The sequence below is a fragment of the Nerophis ophidion genome, linkage group LG12 (assembly GCF_033978795.1).
Source record: "Nerophis ophidion isolate RoL-2023_Sa linkage group LG12, RoL_Noph_v1.0, whole genome shotgun sequence".
In the NCBI taxonomy this organism is placed as follows: domain Eukaryota; kingdom Metazoa; phylum Chordata; class Actinopteri; order Syngnathiformes; family Syngnathidae; genus Nerophis; species Nerophis ophidion.
The window spans coordinates 30,965,792-30,987,547 of record NC_084622.1 but is presented as its reverse complement, the minus strand read 5'-3'; the positions used below and the strand labels follow the sequence as shown (position 1 = coordinate 30,987,547).

The following is a 21,756-nucleotide window of genomic DNA, read 5'->3' as shown; positions in this document are numbered from 1 at the left end:
CGTTTGCCGAATGCGCTTGCGCAATACTAGCTGTTTCCTGGGGATCATTTCCGGGTCATAGGTCTACAACATGGCTGCCAGTGTTTTCCAGCGTGTTTCAGGCACGTGAACGTTGTATGAGCTTGACTTTAAGTTAGTATTAACATTGCGTGTGTAAAGAGGGTGGGCGTCTTTTCGCCTTATTTTTTTACTTATTCGTTGTCCGAAAATAGCATGTGCTGCATTTGATAATATAGCTGTTTTGCTCGATAGCGCAAATCGGCGTGTCGTAGTATTTGTTGGGACACTAGCACTCGTGTCGACAACCCACTTGCGCGTGTTCTCTCCCCGTTGGACAAAATGGGCGAGTTTACCGTGCACCGGGTTCGATTTTTTGAATACATGCCCAACGCTTTGAGAGCCATGGCGTACAACCACCGCTCCGAGCGACTTGCTGTTGCACGGACGGACAGTAGTGTGGAGATCTTCAACTTCTCTGACAACTACTACCAAGAAAAGGTAAGTAGACACTTTCATCTCCCAAAGCTCCCTTACACAAAGTACCACATGTTTTGTAGTATAATTATTAATATTATGTATTGCATGTCTTTCACTCATGACGTTATTCCTCTGTGACAACCATCTCAACATCCACCCATCCATCTTCTTCCGCTTATCTGAGGTCGGGTCGCGGGGGCAGCAGCCTAAGCAGGGAAGCCTAGACTTCCCTCTCCCCAGCCACTTCGTCCAGCTCTTCCCGGGGGATCCCGAGGCGCTCCCAGGCCAGCCGGGAGACATAGATTTCCCAACCAGTCCTGGGTCTTCCCCGTGGCCTCCTATCGGTCGGACGTGCCCGAAACACCTCCCAAGGGAGGTGTGTGGGTGGCATCCTGACCAAATGCCAGAACCACCTCATCTGGCTCTTCTCGATGTGGAGGAGCAGCGTCTTTACTTTGAGCTCCTCCCAGATGGCAGAGCTTCTCACCCTATCTGAATCTACCATGAATTGATTAACGTGGACCCCGACTTAAACAAGTTGAAAAACTTATTCGGGTGTTACCATTTAGTGGTCAGTTGTACGGAATATGTACTGAACTGTGCAATCTACTAATAAAAGTATCAATCAATCAATCAATCTATCTCTAAGGGAGAGCACCGTCACCCGGCGGTGGAAGCTCATTTCGGCCGCTTGTACCCGTGATGTTGTTCTTTCGGTTATAACTCAAAAGTTCATGACCGTAGGTGAGGATGGGAACGTAGATCGAACGGTAAATTGAGAGCTTTGCCTTCAACATTTCATTCATAAACTGATAAGTTGCATGCGGATCACCATTTGGTCCTGAAGTACATTAACTACTAGTCCAACATGTTGGAACATTAAGATTATCCAAATGCTTTTCCTTAACAGAGCTAATTGAATTATGGTTGCAGAAATATTATTTGGATGTGTATTTAAAGTTCCCTGTATGGGATAGTAGTGTCAATCAATCAATCTAAGTTTATTTATATAGCCCTAAATCACGAGTCTCTCAAAGGGCTGCACAAGCCACAACGACATCCTTGGCTCAGATCCCACATCAGGGCAAGAAAAAACTCAATGAGAAACCTTGGAGGGGTCCGCAGATATGGGGACCCCCGCCCCAGGCAACCGGTGCAATGGACGTCAAGTGGATCTAGTTAATAGTGTGAGAGTCCAGTCCAGAGTGGGGCCAGCACGGGATAATCTTGAGTGGAGACAAGTCAGCAGAACAGGGACGTCATCAATTGATGCACACATGAGTGGTCCACTCCGGGTCTCGACTTTGAACAGCTGGCGCGTCATTTGTGGTCACCTGATAACCTCTCCGGGGGGCAGAGCAGAAAAGAGACGGCAGATCAACTGGTCTAAAAGGGGGGTCTATTTAAAGGCCACTGTATACAAATTAGGTTTAAGATGGGACTTAAATGCTTGTGTATACAAACAATGTAAACATTTATGGTGCAGATAGTGATTATAAATTGTTAATGTAGTCTAGAAATGTTATGTTCATTATTTGTATCATCAGTGTCCTTGTATTATTTAAGACACAACAAACTTTTTTGGAACTTATGATGCTTAGTCAGTAAGCACACTATTTTTAACAATGTATATGCACTCATCATTTTAGTAGTTGGAAACATTGTTTTACTGCGATGCTTACAAGGTGTGTAGTGATGAATTACAAAGTTTTGGTTTGACAGGTGATTCCAGGACGGGAAGGTGGTAGCATTGAGGCTTTGTGCTGGGTGGGCCTGCGCCTCTTCAGCGCTGGCTTGAGCGGAGAGATCATTGAGTATGACTTGGAGAACTTGCAGCCCAAGTACACAGTGGATGCCTATGGCGGACCAATCTGGGCGATCAGTAGCGACAACAAGGAAACAAAGTTAGCTGTCAGTCAATATTTTGTGGATCATTTATTTCCTGCACTCCCACTTCACTGTCTCAATGTGTTTTTGTATGGTTTAATTATGCATGTTTTATTGCAGGTTGGGTGTGAAGATGGGACGGTGAAGATATTTGAAATACTGAAGGACAGGATTCAGTTTCAAAGGAACTTTGAAAGGCAAAAAAGTAAGAATGGGGACAGTCAAATGTTTCATCCGCCATTCTACTGTTTGTGTATGTGTTTTAGCAGCAACACCTACTTAGGTAAAAGTAAATTCTAGTTTACTTAACAGTGGAGGTCTTTGCCCTCACATTAATTTGATAATGCTGGCTTTCAACGTTGGCCCATGTTTCCTCTGTGATTCTTTTAAAACCGGTAGTAAGCATATTGTTCAGGGGCATTATGACATTTTTGTTACTGTAATCTTCCAGGTCGTATAATGAGTCTTTCTTGGCACCCCTCTGGCACACGTGTGGCTGCTGGCACAATGAACATGATCAGAATATTTGATGCTGAAACAGGTAAACTAATACAAAATCACCATTGATTTGGGATCAGTTTAAAACATTCTGCTATCCTTAAATTAGGTCAGAGCGCACACAGAATGCTGGTAGAAAGAGGTGTTGGGGCACCCAGGAAAAGCGAGGTGGTGGTTTGGGCTATTATCTTCTTATCTAACCAAACCATCGTCAGTGGTGATTCTGCAGGAAAAGTCCAGATGTGGGATGGAATCACAGGAACACTTGTCCAAACTCACCTAATCACCAAGTTTGATGTTCTTGCTCTTTCTGTAAGCCAGGTCTGTGAGTCATAAGACAAAGCCACACATAAGAGGCCAGTTTCAAGTGCATGTTCCTTCAGAATTGATAGTGTTGATTATCCTAACTGATTGACAGGATGAGAGCAGTCTCATTGCTGGGACGTCAGAGGGCACTGTGGTACAGTTCCAGTTTCTCTCCAGCATCGCCGATCAGCAGAACAAGGACTGGGTCCGAACTAGGACCTTTAAAAACCATTCACATGATGTGAGGGCGCTGTCCCATACTGACACTGCTGTTGTTTCTGGAGGTCAGTGTTAAAGTTCTCTTGGTTGGCATGATGTTCTTCTTTTCTCTTCAGCCACATGACTTAAAAGTGTCATATTATGATTCTGTTTCCTGCATTTAAAATACTTACTTGTGGTCTACATAACATGTAACAGTGGTGCTTTGGTCCAAATTTTGCATTGATTTGTTTTAAACCGTTTTGAAGTCGCTTTTAGACCGCCGCTTCAGAATATGTTGTTTTGTGGTCGGATTTATTTACCTGCCAAGGCCCTCCTCCAGGCCAAGTGCCCTTCAACTTTGTCTTCTCCCCGTCAGCCATGATTTCATTTTTAGCGCTTACATATCGAGTCTAATGACCGATACAAGTTAGAAATATTTTCTACTTTTTATTAAAAATTGCAATAAGACTGCCCACAGAATGGCTCATTTCATCTTTAGGATGGTTTGCAAAACAAAATCTATGTGAAAATGACAAGTTTTGTAGACCACATTTATTAATAAAAATGAAATATGACCCCTTAAAAATTATAATATGCCCCTTATATAGACCCAAACATAACAATATGCAAAATATGTACATTTTGTCATTGTATCAGACATTATTCTTAATGTGAATTTGTCTTTTGAAGATGTAATTGTTGTATTCCCCTTAGGTATGGATACACAGTTAGTGGTAAGACCGCTGCTGGACAGAGTGGAGAAGAACACCAAAGAGTCAGCCCTTCATAAAATATTGTTCCCACATGTGAGCACCACAAAATTATGCAGAAAAAAGGAGACATTATGGTTTCAGTTAGCCACGGAATTGCAGTTAGGCAATCAGCTATTAGTGGACTGTTGCCATAGTAACAAGTTTGTTTTGTGTAGAGGAGTCTGGTGTGTTGTGCAAAGAAGTCGGGGCTTCTCCTCTTCCAGTTTCCAGATCATCTCGAGCTGTGGAGATTAGGAGAGAGCGATGCGCACGGTGAGAAGAGAACACACGTCAATATTATTACCTTTACTGACATGAGTTGGCTCGATACAGCAAGGCGTGGTTGGTTTATAAGAAGTTCCTGGCCACCAATAAAGGCCGGCAATCCCAAAGTTGTTTACGCTAAAGTTGTGTCAAAAATAAGCATATTGTTTTTAAAATTATCCTCTGTATATTTTTGTGGTGTAATGACTGTTTTATTTGGCTTTTTTTCCAGGGAAGCCAGGTGACAGTTTACCTTTGAAGAAAAAGCCAGAGAAACTTATTCATCTGAAGAGGAAGGTGTGTATTGCCAAGTGCGTTTGATTTGCAATGACCAATTTACAGATGTACTATGTTCTGTTTGGAAAATAGATATATTATTAGTAAATAAAATTCAAAGCAGCCAAAATGTTAAAGGCATGTTCGCCTGGTAGGAGGCCACGGGGAAGACCCAGGACACGTTGGGGAGACTATGGCCATGTCCACAAGGAGAATTTTAAAAATGCATATGCAAGGTTAAAACGATCTCCAGCCACACAAGTGTAGCTTCAAAACTGTCTGTCTACTCACAAACGCATACACCTGCTGTCATGCACATTTCGTCCAATCAGGAACATGGAAAAAGCAGCCACAGAAGACTAGGTGGCATTAAACCTCAATTATTATGTATATTTTGGTATACTAGACATACGACATTTACATTATTTTTAAAACCAGCCTGCACTTACATAGAGCCCTGGGAACATTATGAATCTTTTTTTAGTGTTGAAAGCTCACATGCACGCTTGTGCTGCTGAAACCCTGAGATATTACATGTACAGTCGGTGAAATGTACGTTATTTCTATAATTAGCATGCACAAATAAGCCAAGGAAACCGTTTTGCATGTCAAAGGCCCAATAAGCGCACGGACGTGCGTGTGCCACTGCAAAACTCTCGTGGAATTATTATGCATTAGGATCAATATAAAGATACATGTGCAAAGAAATGTACATTGTCTTTAACATTAACGAGAAGGAAGTAGACACGTTTTGTCAGTTGTTCGGGCGCGTTACATGCATGTGCAGTGGTGCTCCTTCTACACAAACGGAAGAAACACACTTAAGTTAACTTAATGATCTGTCTTTAAATAAGGACTAAAAACATGAGCTATTTTTGCATCTTTCTTATAACACAAAGCAAAACGTGTTGCTTGTCAAACTTGTCCTATCAGGTGGCGTTTTGGCAGCAATTTTGTCCAAAACAGCTGACTGTCATTAGCGCTTGTCGCAAAGCCCAAGTCTTTTTTTTGTCAACATTGAGTGAAAATGGCAGCATATTTACCTTCAAACACACAGAAGATCCTCTTATAGTGTGTTTAAAGGAAGTCTTGTTCATTTTTGAAAATGACAGTTCACAGCCATGACATCATCAGAGGAGTACAAGTCTCCGTTTGAGTTGTGTACATGCATGTGCTGAGCGAAGAGTTTTACAATTCTACACCTTGGCCAGCGATTGCAAAAGTCTGCATTTTTAAGGAATAAAGTATGCGTTTGTGTGTGGACAAAGTAAGTGTATTTATTAAGTGTTTGTGTGGACATGGCCTATGTCTCACGACTGGCCTTGGAACCCCTCTGGATCCCCGGGAGGAGCTGGACGTAGTGGCTGGGGAGAGGATAGGCTGGGCTTCTCTGTTTAAGTTGCTGACCCCACGACCCGACCTCGGAGAAGTGAAAGAAGATGGATGCCGATAAAATTCAAGTCTAGTGTAGGGTATACATAGCTGACTTTTGTGCTTCCTGTCGATTGCAACTCAATGTCCAATTCGCATTCAAAAACCAGGGTGTAGTCCACCCTCTCACACAAAGTTCTGAAAGGAGGGGTGGGATTTCTCTTTTATTTTTTTTCCTCTGTCACTGAATATGCACAGACAGACAAGGATGAAGTTTGAGGAGGGTGCACTTAAACGAGCCCCAGGAAAAGGGCTGGTGGTTTTCTTTCTTAGTGGCCATTTTAAGTTGTGCTTTGGGAAATTGGAAGCTAACCGTAATTTTCTCACTTTTACTGCTACTTTGTATATATGTTTCCCATAACATATGCAACACTGCTTTAGTGACAGGATTGAACCATTCAGGGATCTGTAAACAAAAGATCACAAAAGTCGTATTGTTGGAAAGTGAAATAAAAATGTTGTTCACTCTAGAGATGTAACAATAAACGGTATTAATGAAAATTTGTGGTAAAACTGAGACGGTTAGTATTACAATTTTAAATTAAAATCATCGAAATACAGCTCGCTACCTTAATTGCGAACATGAAAAAAAAAAGTCATTAACGTCAGAAACAGAATATCCCAATTTAAATATATATGAACACATTGTAGTCCGAACAACTTAGCTATTTAAATGTGCACATTGCACCTACAAGCTGCGCTCTCCAAGCACAGCGTAATCGTCTCATACTCAGAGCAATAGGAGACAGAGGTATTTTCAAGGATCACTGAACAGTGTAAGATGCCACCATGCCCGTCAGAAGAAAAAAATCTTATCCACTAAAACAAATAAAATACTAAGCCTAAGACATTATCAGTGAAGCATAAGAAACCGAACATGCAAACTAGTGGGTTTTCCAACCATGTCTTTTTATTTTAGTTACTGAAAAAATTACTTTGTCAAAAAATGTAATTGTGTACATAAATACTTTTTGAGCACATTTGGCAATACTGCAATCATCATACCCATAATAATTTTGTTACAATTTTTATATTACATTCTTAAGTTCACACCAAGTATTGTACAGGATGGGTTTGGTTTAGTATGCAGTACTAAATTAACTGATTTGTACAGAACCACTGTACAACACAAGATTTTGGGTGTAGTTGTAGTGTTAGGCTAATAAGTGTGTTGTTGTGTTTAGGGAAAAGATAATATCTGGTGCAGTGCTCTGTCTCCATGTGGAGAATGGCTCGCATTCTCCACCATTTCCAGTGTTCGTCTCTATAGGCTCCAGATCCACAACAACGACATCTGCATGTCAAAGGTGGGTACCTAATTTGCTGACCCAAAAATGTCTAAAATGTTGTTCATCCAGCACATTTTAATGCTGTCTTCTGGCTCACCATAGGTGTCTAAACTGCCCAAGATCCTTCACAATGCCCAACAGCTCTGCTTTTCCTCGGACTCCTCCAAACTGTTTGCATCCTGCAGCCACTCATCAGTCATTGTTGTTTCTCTCAGCCAATCTGAGTGCAAATATGTTCATACCCTCAAACCTAAGTCAGGTGAGAGTGCTGATTTTTCCAGGAATTAATCATAAAAGTATGACCAAATACAGGTACACACTTACAAAACCAGTCTGGATTTTTATTAGGAGTCAAGATTTGTGCCTTATGTTTTTTTGGTACACTGTTTATGTGGCACTGATTTTGTCACACATGCTCCACTGATATGTGTCATAACACACACAGAAAAACTTTGTCTAATCTGCTGAGAGAACGTGTGATATGAACATGTGTACAGGCTCCAGACAACCAGTCCACCTGTTGTATGCCAGTGACGATGGAAAATGGCTCGCGGCTGCCAACACAGGGGGTGAAGTGCACGTCTACAACCTTGAAAAGATGAAGGTAATTTTAAGATGTATTTATTTTTGTTGGTCCACAAACTTTCCCTCATTTGCGGTGTGGCTCAAATGATAGAGTTGTTGTCCAGAAACTTTAGGTATCCTGGTACGAATCTACCCTCTGCCATCCTAGTCACTGCCGTTGTGTCCTTGGGCAAGACATTTCATCCACTTTTCTCCTAGTGTCATTCACAATAGTGCAGGAATGTGAATGAATGTTTGGTGATGGTCGGAGAGGCTCTAGGCGCAAATTGGCAGTCACGTATCGGTCCACAAATATAGCTTGCCACTAGGGATGGGTACCGTTCACAGTTAAACCAATACGGTACCGATTCCCGGTACCTGCGAATCAAAACCAATACTCAACAGTACCAATACACTTTTGTGTGTGTTTATAAATAATAATTGCTTTTGATGATAAAATACATATTTTATTGCAACATTTAAAAATGAGCAGATAATGAGAACCGCTATTTAGCTGTCTTGTTTTATTATCACATTCTTGAGTTTCAATTACAGTTGCAAGTCGAAGATGTTAAATGGCAGTAGTGTTAGTTTACATAGTTATTTAGTAGTGGTTTACTTTTGTTGCGCCCTAAAAGGGTTAATATTGTAAGTATGGTAGTTATTACACATCAGGTGTTTAATTGTAATGTGAATCTTAGTTGTAGTTTCAATTACTAAAGTTGGAGGTGTTGAAATTGCCAAATTGCTATTGCTAATAGTAAAGCATGTCAATAGCAAAGCCAATGTACATTAGCATTAACTTAGCACACTTTTTTGAAAAGTGTAGTCTTACTTTGCTTACGTTGGAGCGTTTGTCAACCCAATTCATTTGTTGGCATTGAAAATTGCATTTTCCTCAAAGTAGTTTGGCTGAGGCCATTCTCAGTGCTACTGGAGTGATCGGCAAGTGCCAAACAGCGAAGAGCTGAGTCGGCAACCGGGCATGACCGCACACACAACCCAGGTATCGTGACATGGCATCGTTCAATTTTACCTGAATCGGTGCCCAGTAGGATCGGCGGGGTTTGGTCGGTGCCAAAAATGTACCAGATTCTGTACCCATCCCTACTTACGACCATCAATGTGAATGTGGACTGAAGGAATGATGGCTTCTCAGTTTTCACTGTGAAGCGCTTTGAGGGTCTAAAAAAATCGCTGTATAAATCTAATCCATCACTATTTGGTCCTGTTTGTGTGCATTTAGTACCACTGCAAAGTGCCAGTGTACAGCTCCTGTCCCACCGCCTTGGCCATCCACCCATTCAGCCAGAACCTCTTCATGGTGCACGCTGATCAGCAGGTGAACACTTCAACATCATCTCTGTCTTTTAATTACAGCCATTGGTCTTTGTGTCAAATTTTTAGACATGTTTCTATCATTTTAGAGAAGTTTGTTTTTATTCAAACAATCTCAATCAATCAATCAATGTTTATTTATATAGCCCTAAATCACAAGTGTCTCAAAGGACTGCACAAACCACAACGACATCCTCAGTACAGAGCCCACATAAGGGCAAGGAAACACTCACCCCAGTACTATTTAGATAAGTTTCAGTCTGGTTTTAGATAATGACAGCACCAAGTCTCCACTGCTTAAAGTCCAGAATAATAATATTTGGTCCCTGGTGGTTCAATGGTTCAAGTCATACTTGACAGACAGGACTTTTGCAGTAATGACCTTGTGTCTCCCAGCGAGCCGCTGTCCTCTGGTATGCCTCAGAGATTTATTCTTGGACCAGTATTTTCCTCATAATTGTTGCTTCTAAATTCAGTTTTTGACAAGCAAAATTCTCTGCCGACAATCTGCAACTTTAAGTTTTGTTTTTTTCCGAACACCCTTATCTCACAGAGATTCCATTTTCAACTGCATGAGACATCAAAGTGTGATTGTCTCATAATTTTTTATATTTAAATGAGTCCTAAACAGAATGCATTTTGTTTGGATCTAACATTCTCCGTAGTGCTGTCTCGGCTCTGGGTTCTCTTGCCCACCACTGCAAACCAGTGGTAAATAATTTGGGCAACAATCTTAATTTTGCTAAACAAATTCATTCTGTTAGTTGTTTTCAACTACGCATTTCGGCTTAAGTAAAGCCCTTGGTTAGCAAGTGAGACCCTGAAACGGCTATCAATGCTTTTATCAATTCTCAGCTTGAATAGTCTAAAGCCCTGTATGTTGGGGTCAACCAGTTATCTCCAACTGGTGCAAAATGCGGGAACCTGATTCTCAACACTGAGAGAGAGAGCCATATCACTTCAGTTCTTCCTGTGTGTTTTAGAAATTAATTTTAAACTTGTAATGTTTGTTTTAAGGCAGTTTATGATACTGCTCCATCTAATTTGTATTAGCTCATAAACATCCATCACCCCAGTCGAGCTCTACGGTATACCAAACCACAGCAGCTGAAAGTTCCTAGGTCCAAATATAAAAAGTGGGCCGATCAGTCTTTCCCCACAGCTGGTCCCAGACTGTAATAAGTTTCCAGCCGGCCCATCACAAATTGACATGTATTTAAGACTAAAGACCTATTTATGTAAAGCTGCAATATGGTACTTAACATTACAGTAACACTTATTAGACTTACACTTCCTTTTTATTGTCATTCAAATTTGAAGTTTACAGCACAGATTAGAACGAAATTTGGTTACATAAGCTCATGGTAGTGCAGGATAAAAAAAGCAATAAGTTGCATATATAATAAATAAATATATATATATATAAATAATATATAAATATATATATATATATATATAAAATAAATAAATATAGATAAATAGATTACTGTACAGATAAATATATTGCACTTTTTCACGTGTCCACGTTTATGGATGTATGTTATATTGTCTTTTTTATTCCAGCGAGTTAATCCATTTTGGGGGGAGTTGAGGGGATAATTTAATTATGATGCGTTCAAGAGTCTTACGGCCTGAGGGAAGAAGCTGTTACAGAACCTGGGGGTTCTGCTTCGGAGGCTGCGGAACCTCTTTCTAGTGTATTTATTAAATTTAACCTAATTTTCTATTGTTTTATTATTATGTGCTCTTCTTTTATGCTGTCTGTCTTGCATTGTTGTCCAGCACTTTGGGTCAGCCAGAAGGGGCTTAACAAAAAAAGTTTGATTTGTTGATTGGAGTTAGCATCAACTTCCTCTCTGTGTGTGTGCAGATATTTGAGTTCTCTCTAGAGCAAAAAGAGTACACTAGGTGGAGCCGCAATCTGCAGAAACATGGGTTGCACCCTCACTGGTTGAAGAGAAACAAACCAGTCACCCACGTCGCCTTCAACCCTAAGAATCCGGCTCACATCCTGCTACATGACATGTTTATGTTCTGCATCATAGATCAGAGTCAGGTATGTGAGCAGACCATTATTGTGATGTATAGCCTTGATGTCATTGATCAGTGAGGCATTTATGTCTTCCGCACAGCCCCTCCCTGATCCACAATCTCAGCTCTCCAATCAAATGACACTTAAAAGTGTACCAGAGTGTGAGAGAATCAAACACAGTCACGCATTCAAGATTTGCAAGACCTTTCAGGTAATATTTAGATACTGAGCCCTCTTTCCTGTTAGCCTTGCTTTTAGCTTGGGATGTTATATTTAAACAAGTTCATTCTATTTCTATAAATATAATTGTTTGATCAAAACAAAGTTGAATTGCAATGATGCCTTCTCAGTGAGGTTCATGACTGGTAAAGCATTGACTCCTTTGTGCAGCAGAGGACCGTCTGCTTTACCTTATGACTGACTTTCTGCAGTTAATTTTCCGGCATGTGCCACATATCCGAGTTTGTGAGGCATTATGCATTTAAGGAGGAGTTTCAGCTGACTGCTGCTTCACATCAGTTTTCTGCCCTTTATTTGATGAAGAAATGCTTAAATTCAGCATTTTCTACTGAAGAACATTTTAAAAATGATTGTCCCTACAAATTGACCTCACGAAGGCCATTGGTGTGCATGTGTCTGCCCAAAGTAGTACAAAATACAGGAAAAACACACTCCAAAAACGTAATACAACAAAAATAAAGAGGTAAAAAGTGTACTTAAAGAAAAAGCAAGGCCAGCAACGCTTGTGTCCCTCTTATAATTTTAATATAAACTGCACAGGCGCTACCAAACACAGACCAGTTTCAACAAGGCCTTCGTCAGTGTGCAATATTTTGACAGGAAGTGATGCATTTAAACCGAAGTGACACAGACTCCCCAAGGTTGCTACATTAAAGTCAAACGTTTGTTTAATAAGAACATGTCAAACTGAGGGTCTGACACTGCAGCAACTGCAGTGTCAGATTTGACCACCGCAATTGGCGGATTAGCCATTTGTGCCCTTTTCTCCTCGCAGATTACAGCAGGTTTACAGTGAGAACTCGATTGATGTGGTAGAGAACACTTTGCTGTCTGCAACATCCTTCAGTTTGTTTATGAGTCAGTAATAGAGCAAGTTAGCAAGAAAACAAACTGCTGCAGCAAAGTGGAGACTGAGTTGTGATAAAGTAGTGTCCTGGGGAGCTTTATCCTTAAATGTATACTATACTTTTGTCAATACTTGGTGAGGATGCAACAACACATTTGCTCCACTACCTGTAAGCAGCGCTGCATTGCAATTCTTTTAAGTCATTCCCAAAAAAGCTGACTTAAACTAATATTTGGGATATTTTTCAAATATTTATACACATTTATAACATGTAATCTACAATACCTGTCTGAACAGTGCAGGTTCCCTTCAATTAATGAAAAAATAACAAACACATCCTGCTTCCCACAGCCCCTCTTGTGTGTGACTTTCTTGGAAGATCAGTCCCTGGTTGTAGTGGAACGTCCTCTTGAGGACATCCTGACTCAGCTACCCGCACCTGTACGACAGAAGAAGTTTGCCACATAAGATAAACAAACACTCGGCATGTCAGCCCTGATGACAGATTTGAACGAAGGAGAGTTTGGTCAATTGCATAATAGCTGGATGTGGACCACGTCATAACATATCTCTTTGTGGCCGCTTTGTAAAGACTGTTTTGATAAATAAAACAAATATTTACAATACAATACTATTTGTTTTGTTTATTGAAGCTCTGCATACTATATTTATTTTAATGTTGTCTTGTGGATAGGGCCACAAAAATCACAGAAATGGTTTGCTTTCAATATAAAGAATTTCCATTTGCACCAACTAACATATTAGGTCAAACTACATGATGCCTATCCAGCTACCCCAAAAGGAATAAGCGGTAGTAAATGGCTGGATGGATGGATGGACATGATGGGACAATGGTGGATTTATTCAGCGGCGTATCAATGGTTAAATGATCATCAAACTTTCAATAATCACGCTGTCAAGTGCATACCCAAATTTATACCCACTACATCAATACAACCACTACATATCAGTGACCTATTGGGTAAGATATTCAAGACCAAGAGTGAATATTTTGTTATGTCAGGCAGCAGATTAAGAATTAAAATTGTCTATTGTGTTGCAATGTGTTATTCTTATCACCAGACCTGTGTGTGTTTATTTCCACACCTGACTGTTTCGGCTGCAACTCAGCGGTTGCACGTGATCAACCTCTGAGGAAGGCAACAGTTGTAGCCGAAGTCGTCGGGTACGGAAATAAACACACAAGTGTGGCTATAAGAATAACAAATAACATGATTATTTGTAGACCTAATTAACCTATTTGGATTATTGTGTTCTTTAAAAATGGTTTACAGTCAAAGTAGCATGAGATTAGTGGTGCAGAACCCCACTCATGATCAAATTCAAACACAGGTGCAACACAATTATTTTAAATCAGGCGCATCAGTTACTTCTTTCGGGAGTTGAATTCAGACTAAAACCAGTTTATATTTCAGGAAGTTAGTGCAGTTCATTTGCTGATTAGTGTCAACCAGCATCTTACATTATTCCAATTTTTTTATACCAATTTTTACGAGATACTGAATTTTTGAGTTTTTGTCAGCTATAAATTATAACTGCGAAATATCCTTCTTTGTGTAATAAATTTATCCAAACTAAGAGTTTCACTTGTCAAATTGAACATCTGAAAAAAACCCATCACAGACTTGTGATGCAGCTGCACGTGCAAGACGCACATGTTATTGGCATTGGAAATAAGCACACAAAGAGAATAGCATCAACATCTTTATTTTTGCTTCAAACTTAAAGAAGCTAACCTCACAAGACCCGTTTGACATGGAAATTGGGACAATATCAGCATATATAAATAAATAAATAGAATATTTTAGACTGTCAGATCTTCGTCATTTGCTCATGAATCAGCTTAACATCGCAGAACAGGACACATAAAAAGTACATTTAAATAACTATATTAAAAAATTCAACATGAAAAACTGCTGTTATTAAAATACCCGCTGTACAGTAAACATAAATAAATAAATAGGCCTGTAAATAAAAGGCATTTGCAGCTTGGACCCTCTGAAGTTCTGACTAATGATTGCAAAGAAAAGGCAATACAGTTCTGGATGAATATCCTACCATCATTCCACTGACCATAGTGGAATCTTATAATATAGTTGGTGGGTTTACAAGGGGAGGCCCTATGAAGCGATACGGGGTCTGGCACATGTGCAGCCCACAACCACATTAACCGAGACGGGCTTCAGATAATACTTTCGTCCATCATCACAGAGCTCCCTCTTCAGAAACACTCGACTCTGCTCGATGGAGACTGAGTTGTAGTCGTGACTCATTTCGGGGACACCCTTGTTTTTGATCACAATGCAGCCTGAGCACAGACACTGAGCTTCGACATACGTGGAGGGGTAGTGGTCCTTCATGGTTTTCCACCTGGAAACAAAAAGCATGACAGTGTATACCGTGAGCACAAAACTGCACCAAACAAATGCTAACTTTTTTTTTGTTCGTATACAGGCTAAAAATATAGTTTTACAAAAATTTTATTTTTTTCATTTTATAGATTAAAAAAAATGTGTGTGTGTGTGTATACATATATATTATTTCATAAACTGAATTTGAATGTCACAATACCTTGCTACCTACACACTTATACAATTTTATAACATTTTGTGGATTTAATAAATTGTAAGGTTTTTCCGTAAGCGACCCTGAAATATTGCGAACATTTAAATGAAAACAATTCTGGGCTCCTAATTTGAGACATTTTCCAAGCTGACTGACATGATTCTTTCCTGGACGTGACAAAGTATGAGAATATGTGAGCTGCTGCCTGCCCTTCTTTACACATATAATAAGTCTCCCGTTTGTCAAGATATTTACACAAAGTTTGGATTTTTCTCATCCATTTCTGTTGCGTTGTTATTCGAATCACAGAACATGAAAGTGGCGGCGCCCACATTCCAAAGCTTGTGGGGTAGGGGAACTTTAAAACCGGGAGAGCTGAGCAGATCGGAGAAGAATTCTCACAAGAACTCAATGAGAGTAATTCTTATTTTTAAAATAATTTTTCAAACAACTTGGGTTTGAGCAAGAAAGGAACTTTACTCACGCGGGGTAAATGAGCTGCTGCGTTAACGTTGGTTATTACCTTCTACTTCACCAAATATTATTTCTTTATTATTATGTGTCTATTGTATTAAAATAAAAATAGGCTGATACAAAAATGCATCGAAATATCGGTGCCGATATCGGTTTCTCTGTACTTTTCACTGCTATGCCACCTACTCAGTGGAATAGTGGTTAAAAGTTAAAGTTAAAGTACCAATGATTGTCACACACCTTGGTGTGGCAAAATCATTCTCTGCGTTTGACCCATCACCCTTGATCACCCCCTGGGAGGTGAGGGGAGCAGTGGGCAGCATCGGTGCCCCGCCCGGGAATCATTTTTGGTGATTCAACCCCAAATTCCAACCCTTGATGCTGAGTGCCAAGCAGGAAAGGAATGAGTCCCATTTTTATAGTCTTTGGTATGACTCCTGAGATCGGTAGGTTGTGAGTTCAAATCCCGGCTGAGTCATACCAAAGACTATAAAAATGGGACTCATTCCTTTCCTGCTTAGAGGGTCCTCCCTGAGATTGGTAGGTTGTGAGTTCAAACCCCAGCCAAGGCATACTAAAGACTATAAAAATGGGACCCATTACCTCCCTGCTTGACAATCAGCATCAAGGATTGGAATTGGGGGTTAAATCACCAAAAATGATTCCCGGGTGCAGCCACCGCTGCTGCTCACTGCTCCCCTCACCTCCCAGGGGGTGATCAAGGTTGATATGTCAAATGCAGAAAATAATTTCGCTACACCTAGTGTGTGTGTGACTATCATTGGTACTTTAACGTTTATGAATTAGTCTTCAATGGAATGTGTGTTCTATGCAGTTTTGCAAGGCACGGCCACTTGGAATGACAACTTTAGTGTATTTCACACATCAAGTGTGCATCCACATTCTGCTGATGCACGCCACTCACGGTTGTCTTGCAAAAAGCGGCAGGTTTTAAAATCACTGCTCAAGGTAAAATAGTAGGGAATTTCCCAACACCGTGGTTTAGTATCTCAGAACGAGTTTCAGTTTTACACCAGTAAACGTAGTTGGGAAATGATGAAATCCTGGGGAAGCCGTGACTCACTGGTCGAAGCACTCCGACTAAAAAAGGTTCAGTGATGAAGAGGGGGAAAAAAAGAACTTGTGCAAGAGCCTGCAGAGGTTTCCTTGTGTGCTGATCACATGAGCGGAAAGAGAGTCGAGATACGATCTTCAAAACAAAACTGGATGGATGGCGCACAACTCAGGTGTCATTACTAATACTGTACACCCGTGTGTGTGTGTGTGTGTGTGTGTGTGTGTGTGTGTGTGTGTGTGTGTGTGTGTGTGTGTGTGTGTGTGTGTGTGTTCACGCCTCAGACATTGAAATCTCAACCATGGAAGGATGTTTATTTTGTTTGCCTTTTTAAGACGGCTCGTGAAAAGAGCTGCATTTCTCCTGCTCAGAACACAGCAGGCCTGCAGAAACACTGCCAGTCAATATGGGAACGTTATCTGATCATGTTTGGGGAGTTTAAACATGTCAGAGGGGTCTCTCATTGAAATTACTAAATTGGTTGGAGAAACTGCATGCATTGTATACACACGCGTATATACCACGTGGCGGGCCAAATTATATGAGGTGGCAGGCCACGTTAAAAGATACTGTACTTGAAATGATGTGGCGGGCAAAATTAAATGATGTGGTGGGCCACAAGAAAAGATGCTGTACTTTAAATGATGTGGCGGGCAAAATTAAAAGATAAGGCGGGCCAAATTAAATTATGTGGTGGGCTAATTTAAAAGATGTGGCGGGCCAAATTAAATGATGTGGTTGGCCATTTTAAATGATGTGGCAGGCCACCTGAAAAGATGCTGTACTTTAAATGACGTGGCGGGCAAAATTAAATGATGTGGTGGGCCAAATTAAATGTCATGGTGGGCCTTCTTAAATGACGTGGCGGGCCAAATTTAATGATGTGGCGGGCCATGTGAAAAGATGCTGTTGCTCACTTTGGATGATCTGGCGGGCCAATTTAAATGAGGTGGCAGGCCACTTGAAAAGACGCTGTGGCTCACTTTAAATGAAGTGGCGGGACACTTTAAATAATGTGGCGGGCCAAATTAAATGACGTGGCAGGCCACTTGAAAAGATGCTGTGGCTCACTTTAAATGAAGTGGCGGGACACTTTAAATAATGTGGCGGGCCAAATTTAATGATGTGGCGGGCCATGTGAAAAGATGCTGTTGCTCACTTTGAATGATGTGGCGGGCAATTTTAAATGATGTGGCAGGCCACATGAAAAGATGCTGTACTTTAAATGACGTGGCGGGCAAAATTAAATGATGTGGTGGGCCAAATTAAATGTCATGGTGGGCCTTCTTAAATGAAGTGGCGGGCCAAATTATATGAGGTGGCAGGCCACGTTAAAAGATACTGTACTTGAAATGATGTGGCGGGCAAAATTAAATGATGTGGTGGGCCACAAGAAAAGATGCTGTACTTTAAATGATGTGGCGGGCAAAATTAAAAGATAAGGCGGGCCAAATTAAATTATGTGGTGGGCTAATTTAAAAGATGTGGCGGGCCAAATTAAATTATGTGGTTGGCCATTTTAAATGATGTGGCAGGCCACCTGAAAAGATGCTGTACTTTAAATGACGTGGCGGGCAAAATTAAATGATGTGGTGGGCCAAATTAAATGTCATGGTGGGCTTTCTTAAATTATGTGGCGGCCCATGTGAAAAGATGCTGTTGCTCACTTTGAATGATGTGGCGGGCCAATTTAAATGAGGTGGCAGGCCACTTGAAAAGACGCTGTGGCTCACTTTAAATGAAGTGGCGGGACACTTTAAATAATGTGGCGGGCCAAATTAAATGATGTGGCAGGCCACTTGAAAAGACGCTGTGGCTCACTTTAAATGAAGTGGCGGGACACTTTAAATAATGTGGCGGGCCAAATTTAATGATGTGGCAGGCCATGTGAAAAGATGCTGTTGCTCACTTTGAATGATGTGGCGGGCCATTTTAAATGATGTGGCAGGCCACATGAAAAGATGCTGTACTTTAAATGATGTGGCGTGCAAAATTAAATGATGTGGTGGGCCAAATTAAATGTCATGGTGGGCCTTCTTAAATGATGTGGCGGGCCAAAATTTAATGATGTGGCGGGCCATGTGAAAATATGCTGTTGCTCACTTTGAATGATGTGGCGGGCCAATTTAAATGATGTGGCAGGCCACTTGAAAAGACGCTGTGGCTCACTTTAAATGAAGTTGCGGGACACTTTAAATAATGTGGCGGGCCAAATTAAATGATGTGGCTGGCCAATTGAAAAGACACTGTGGATCACTTTAAATGACGTGGCCACTTTAAAAGAAATGGCAGGCCAAATGAAATGATATTGTGGTCCCCTTTGAATGATGTGGCGGTTCACTTTAAATGACGTGGCGGGCCACTTGAAAAGACGCTGTGGCTCATTTTAAAATATGTGGCGGGCCAAATTAAAATGATATGGTGGTCCACTTTCAATGATGTGGTGGGCCAAGGTAAATGATATGGCAGGCTAAATGAAATGATCTGGTGCTCCACTTTAAATGATGTGGGGGGCTGCTTTAAAATAAATGGCTGGCCATAATAAATGATGTGGCGATCCACTTTAAATGATGTGGCGGTCCACTTTAAAAGACGTGGCGGTCCACTTTAAATGATGTGGCGGGCTGCTTTAAAATAAATGGCTGGCCAAATTAAATGATGTGGTGGTCCACTTTATTTGATGTGGCGGGACACCTGAAAAGACGCTGTGGCTTCAAATGACATTGCCTGAACAATTAATGACATGGTGGGCCACGATAAATGAATACCATGAGTTGATTAACGTGGACCCCGACTTAAACAAGTTGAAGAACTTATTCGGGTGTTACCATTTAGTGGTCAATTGTACGGAATATGTACTGTACTGTGCAATCTACTAATAAAAGTATCAATCAATCAAATGATGTATGGGGCCAATTGAAATGATATGGCGGGCTAGACGTAAGTTTGACACCCGCGGTTTGCCATATAAATCCCCAAATGTGTTTTCAAAAAGGCAAAGGCAATTGGAAAAGTGATCATTTTCTTCAAGCACCAGTCAGAAGTTTGGAGAGGCACTAGACTACTGACTTGTACTCGCTAGTCAAAAGTATTTAGACACTTGTGTCACATTTTCAATGGAAAAGCGTCTCTAAACTTTTGACTGGAATTGAGCATTTAGTGTTTAAAACAATTGAACATGTCTGATAAAAAAAAAAAAAAGTATGCGTGGAAACAAAACAAAAAAAGGTGATGAGGTGTACATGAAGATGTGAAAGCTTACACAAATCTCCATGGCGACAAGGACCTGGCCTCCCTCTGCTGGTAGTGCATGTAGAGGTCCAGGGGGCAGGAGGACGGGGTGTCCCCCGCCATCACGCCGTGGGGCTCCGGGGGCTGCGGGTAATGACTCGTCAGCTTCCTGCTGGCCGCCTTGCTCAGCTCGCCCTCCTCGTAGCAGCGGTTCAGGTTGCAGGTCCACGCGGCTCCCGGCAGGAGGCCCACGATCACCACGATCATCGCGATCTGAGTGCGGATGCAGAGCAGGTGAAGCGAGCCCGTGAAATGTGCGCGCAGAACCAGCCAGGCGGCCTCGACTCACCTGCATGCTGGTGCCTCTCGCTGCTGTGTGGCGGCGCCGACATTGTGGCTGCTTTTAATCCACGGCGGCATGAGGAAATGCGACACTCCACTTCCCACTCACACACACCTCTGCACCGATGCAGGTGAGGTCACGTGACAACGGCAGTTCTATTTTTATCTCATGACCGAGTCTTTTTTTTTTTTCTTTTTTGGCATGTTAATATGCCGCCAGGACGAAGGCGGCTGAGATTACAATGCAAGCATGATGCAACTCCAGGGCTCCGGTGTTGTTTCGTCACGTCAGTTAAAAATAGACCAGTCAGCAGTATTTTTAGACAAGCCCAAGGCAAAGTTTACACTATTTGTCCAACATCGACACACATTAAGTCAACAATACTTGATTACCACAAGGTAAATATTACATTATTGGCTCAAAGTACACCGGTCAATTGGGCATTTTATTAATTATTTTTCCAGTAAGTTTACATGATTAGCCCAAAATATCAATCAATCAATCAATGTTTATTTATATAGCCCCAAATTACAAATGTCTCAAAGGACTGCACAAATCGAGATGCCACCTCAGTAGAAGCATTTAAGTCTCACCTTAAAACTCATTTGTATACTCTAGCCTTTAAATAGACTCCCTTTTTAGACCAGTTGATCTGCCGTTTCTTTTCTTTTTCTTCTATGTCCCACTCTCCCTTGTGGAGGGGGTCCGGTCCGATCCGGTGGCCATGTACTGCTTGCCTGTGTATCGGCTGGGGACATCTCTGCGCTGCTGATCCGCCTCCGCTTGGGATGGTTTCCTGCTGGCTCCGCTGTGAACGGGACTCTCGCTGCTGTGTTGGATCCGCTTTGGACTGGACTCTCGCGACTGTGTTGGATCCATTGTGGATTGAACTTTCACAGTATCATGTTAGACCCGCTCGACATCCATTGCTTTCCTCCTCTCCAAGGTTCTCATAGTCATCATTGTCACCGACGTCCCACTGGGTCATTATTGTCACCAATGTCCCACTGGGTGTGAGTTTTCCTTGCCCTTATGTGGGCCTACCGAGGATGTCGTGGTGGTTTGTGCAGCCCTTTGAGACACTAGTGATTTAGGGCTATATAAGTAAACATTGATTGATTGAAATCATTACGACTACAACATCCTCGGAAGAACCCACAAAAGGGCAAAGAAAACTCACACCCAGTGGGCAGGGAGAATTCACATCCAGTGGGACGCCAGTGACAATGCTGACTATGAGAAACCTTGGAGAGGACCTCAGATGTGGGCAACCCCCCCCCATCTAGGGGACCGAAAGCAATGGATGTCGAGCGGGTCTAACATGATACTGTGAAAGTTCAATCCATAGTGGCTCCAACACAGCCGCGAGAGTTCAGTTCAAGCGGATCCAAGACAGACGCGAGAGTCCCGTCCACAGGAGACCATCTCAAGCGGAGGCGGATCAGCAGCGTAGAGATGTCCCCAACCGATACAGGCGAGCGGTCCATCCTGGGTCCCGACTCTGGACAGCCAGTACTTCACCCATGGTCATCGGACCGGACCCCCTCCACAAGGGAGGGGGGGACATAGGAGTCGGTTATTTGCCTTTAACAACGTACATAAGGTAAGAGTTTTTAACTATTTGTCCAAAATAGACGTGACGTGG

At 41.6% G+C, this 21,756-nt stretch overlaps 2 protein-coding genes across 2 annotated transcripts; one reads left to right on the top strand and one right to left on the bottom strand.

Annotated features, from left to right (window-relative positions):
* The first annotated feature begins 34 nt into the window (after positions 1–34).
* On the top strand, positions 35–13,031 carry utp4 (UTP4 small subunit processome component). Its single transcript, XM_061917357.1, has 16 exons — positions 35–498; positions 2,200–2,388; positions 2,485–2,569; positions 2,816–2,905; positions 2,972–3,183; positions 3,281–3,452; positions 4,084–4,175; positions 4,298–4,394; positions 4,618–4,682; positions 7,277–7,399; positions 7,484–7,640; positions 7,879–7,985; positions 9,192–9,287; positions 11,154–11,339; positions 11,416–11,526; positions 12,754–13,031. The coding sequence occupies exons 1-16, from the start codon at positions 340–342 to the stop codon at positions 12,868–12,870; spliced, it is 2,058 nt and encodes a 685-aa protein (XP_061773341.1). The 5' UTR covers positions 35–339; the 3' UTR covers positions 12,871–13,031.
* Positions 13,032–14,114: 1,083 nt separating this feature from the next.
* On the bottom strand, positions 14,115–20,320 carry il17c (interleukin 17c). Its single transcript, XM_061917356.1, has 3 exons — positions 20,118–20,320; positions 19,800–20,041; positions 14,115–14,793 (listed from the first exon to the last, which is right to left on the bottom strand). The coding sequence occupies exons 1-3, from the start codon at positions 20,121–20,123 to the stop codon at positions 14,544–14,546; spliced, it is 498 nt and encodes a 165-aa protein (XP_061773340.1). The 5' UTR covers positions 20,124–20,320; the 3' UTR covers positions 14,115–14,543.
* Between the last annotated feature and the right edge of the window lie 1,436 nt (positions 20,321–21,756).

What these genes read in the sequence shown, in the direction of transcription:
- utp4 (XM_061917357.1), top strand. Translation starts at nt 340, where the DNA reads ATGGGCGAGTTTACCGTGCACCGGGTTCGATTTTTTGAATACATGCCC. An exon ending in AGGAGAGAGCGATGCGCACG is followed by an intron (nt 4,395 to 4,617) that starts GTGAGAAGAGAA and finishes CTTTTTTTCCAG; the next exon opens with GGAAGCCAGGTGACAGTTTA. An exon ending in TTATTCATCTGAAGAGGAAG is followed by an intron (nt 4,683 to 7,276) that starts GTGTGTATTGCC and finishes TGTTGTGTTTAG; the next exon opens with GGAAAAGATAATATCTGGTG.
- il17c (XM_061917356.1), bottom strand. An exon ending in TTGTCGCCATGGAGATTTGT is followed by an intron (nt 14,794 to 19,799) that starts GTAAGCTTTCAC and finishes TTTTGTTTCCAG; the next exon opens with GTGGAAAACCATGAAGGACC.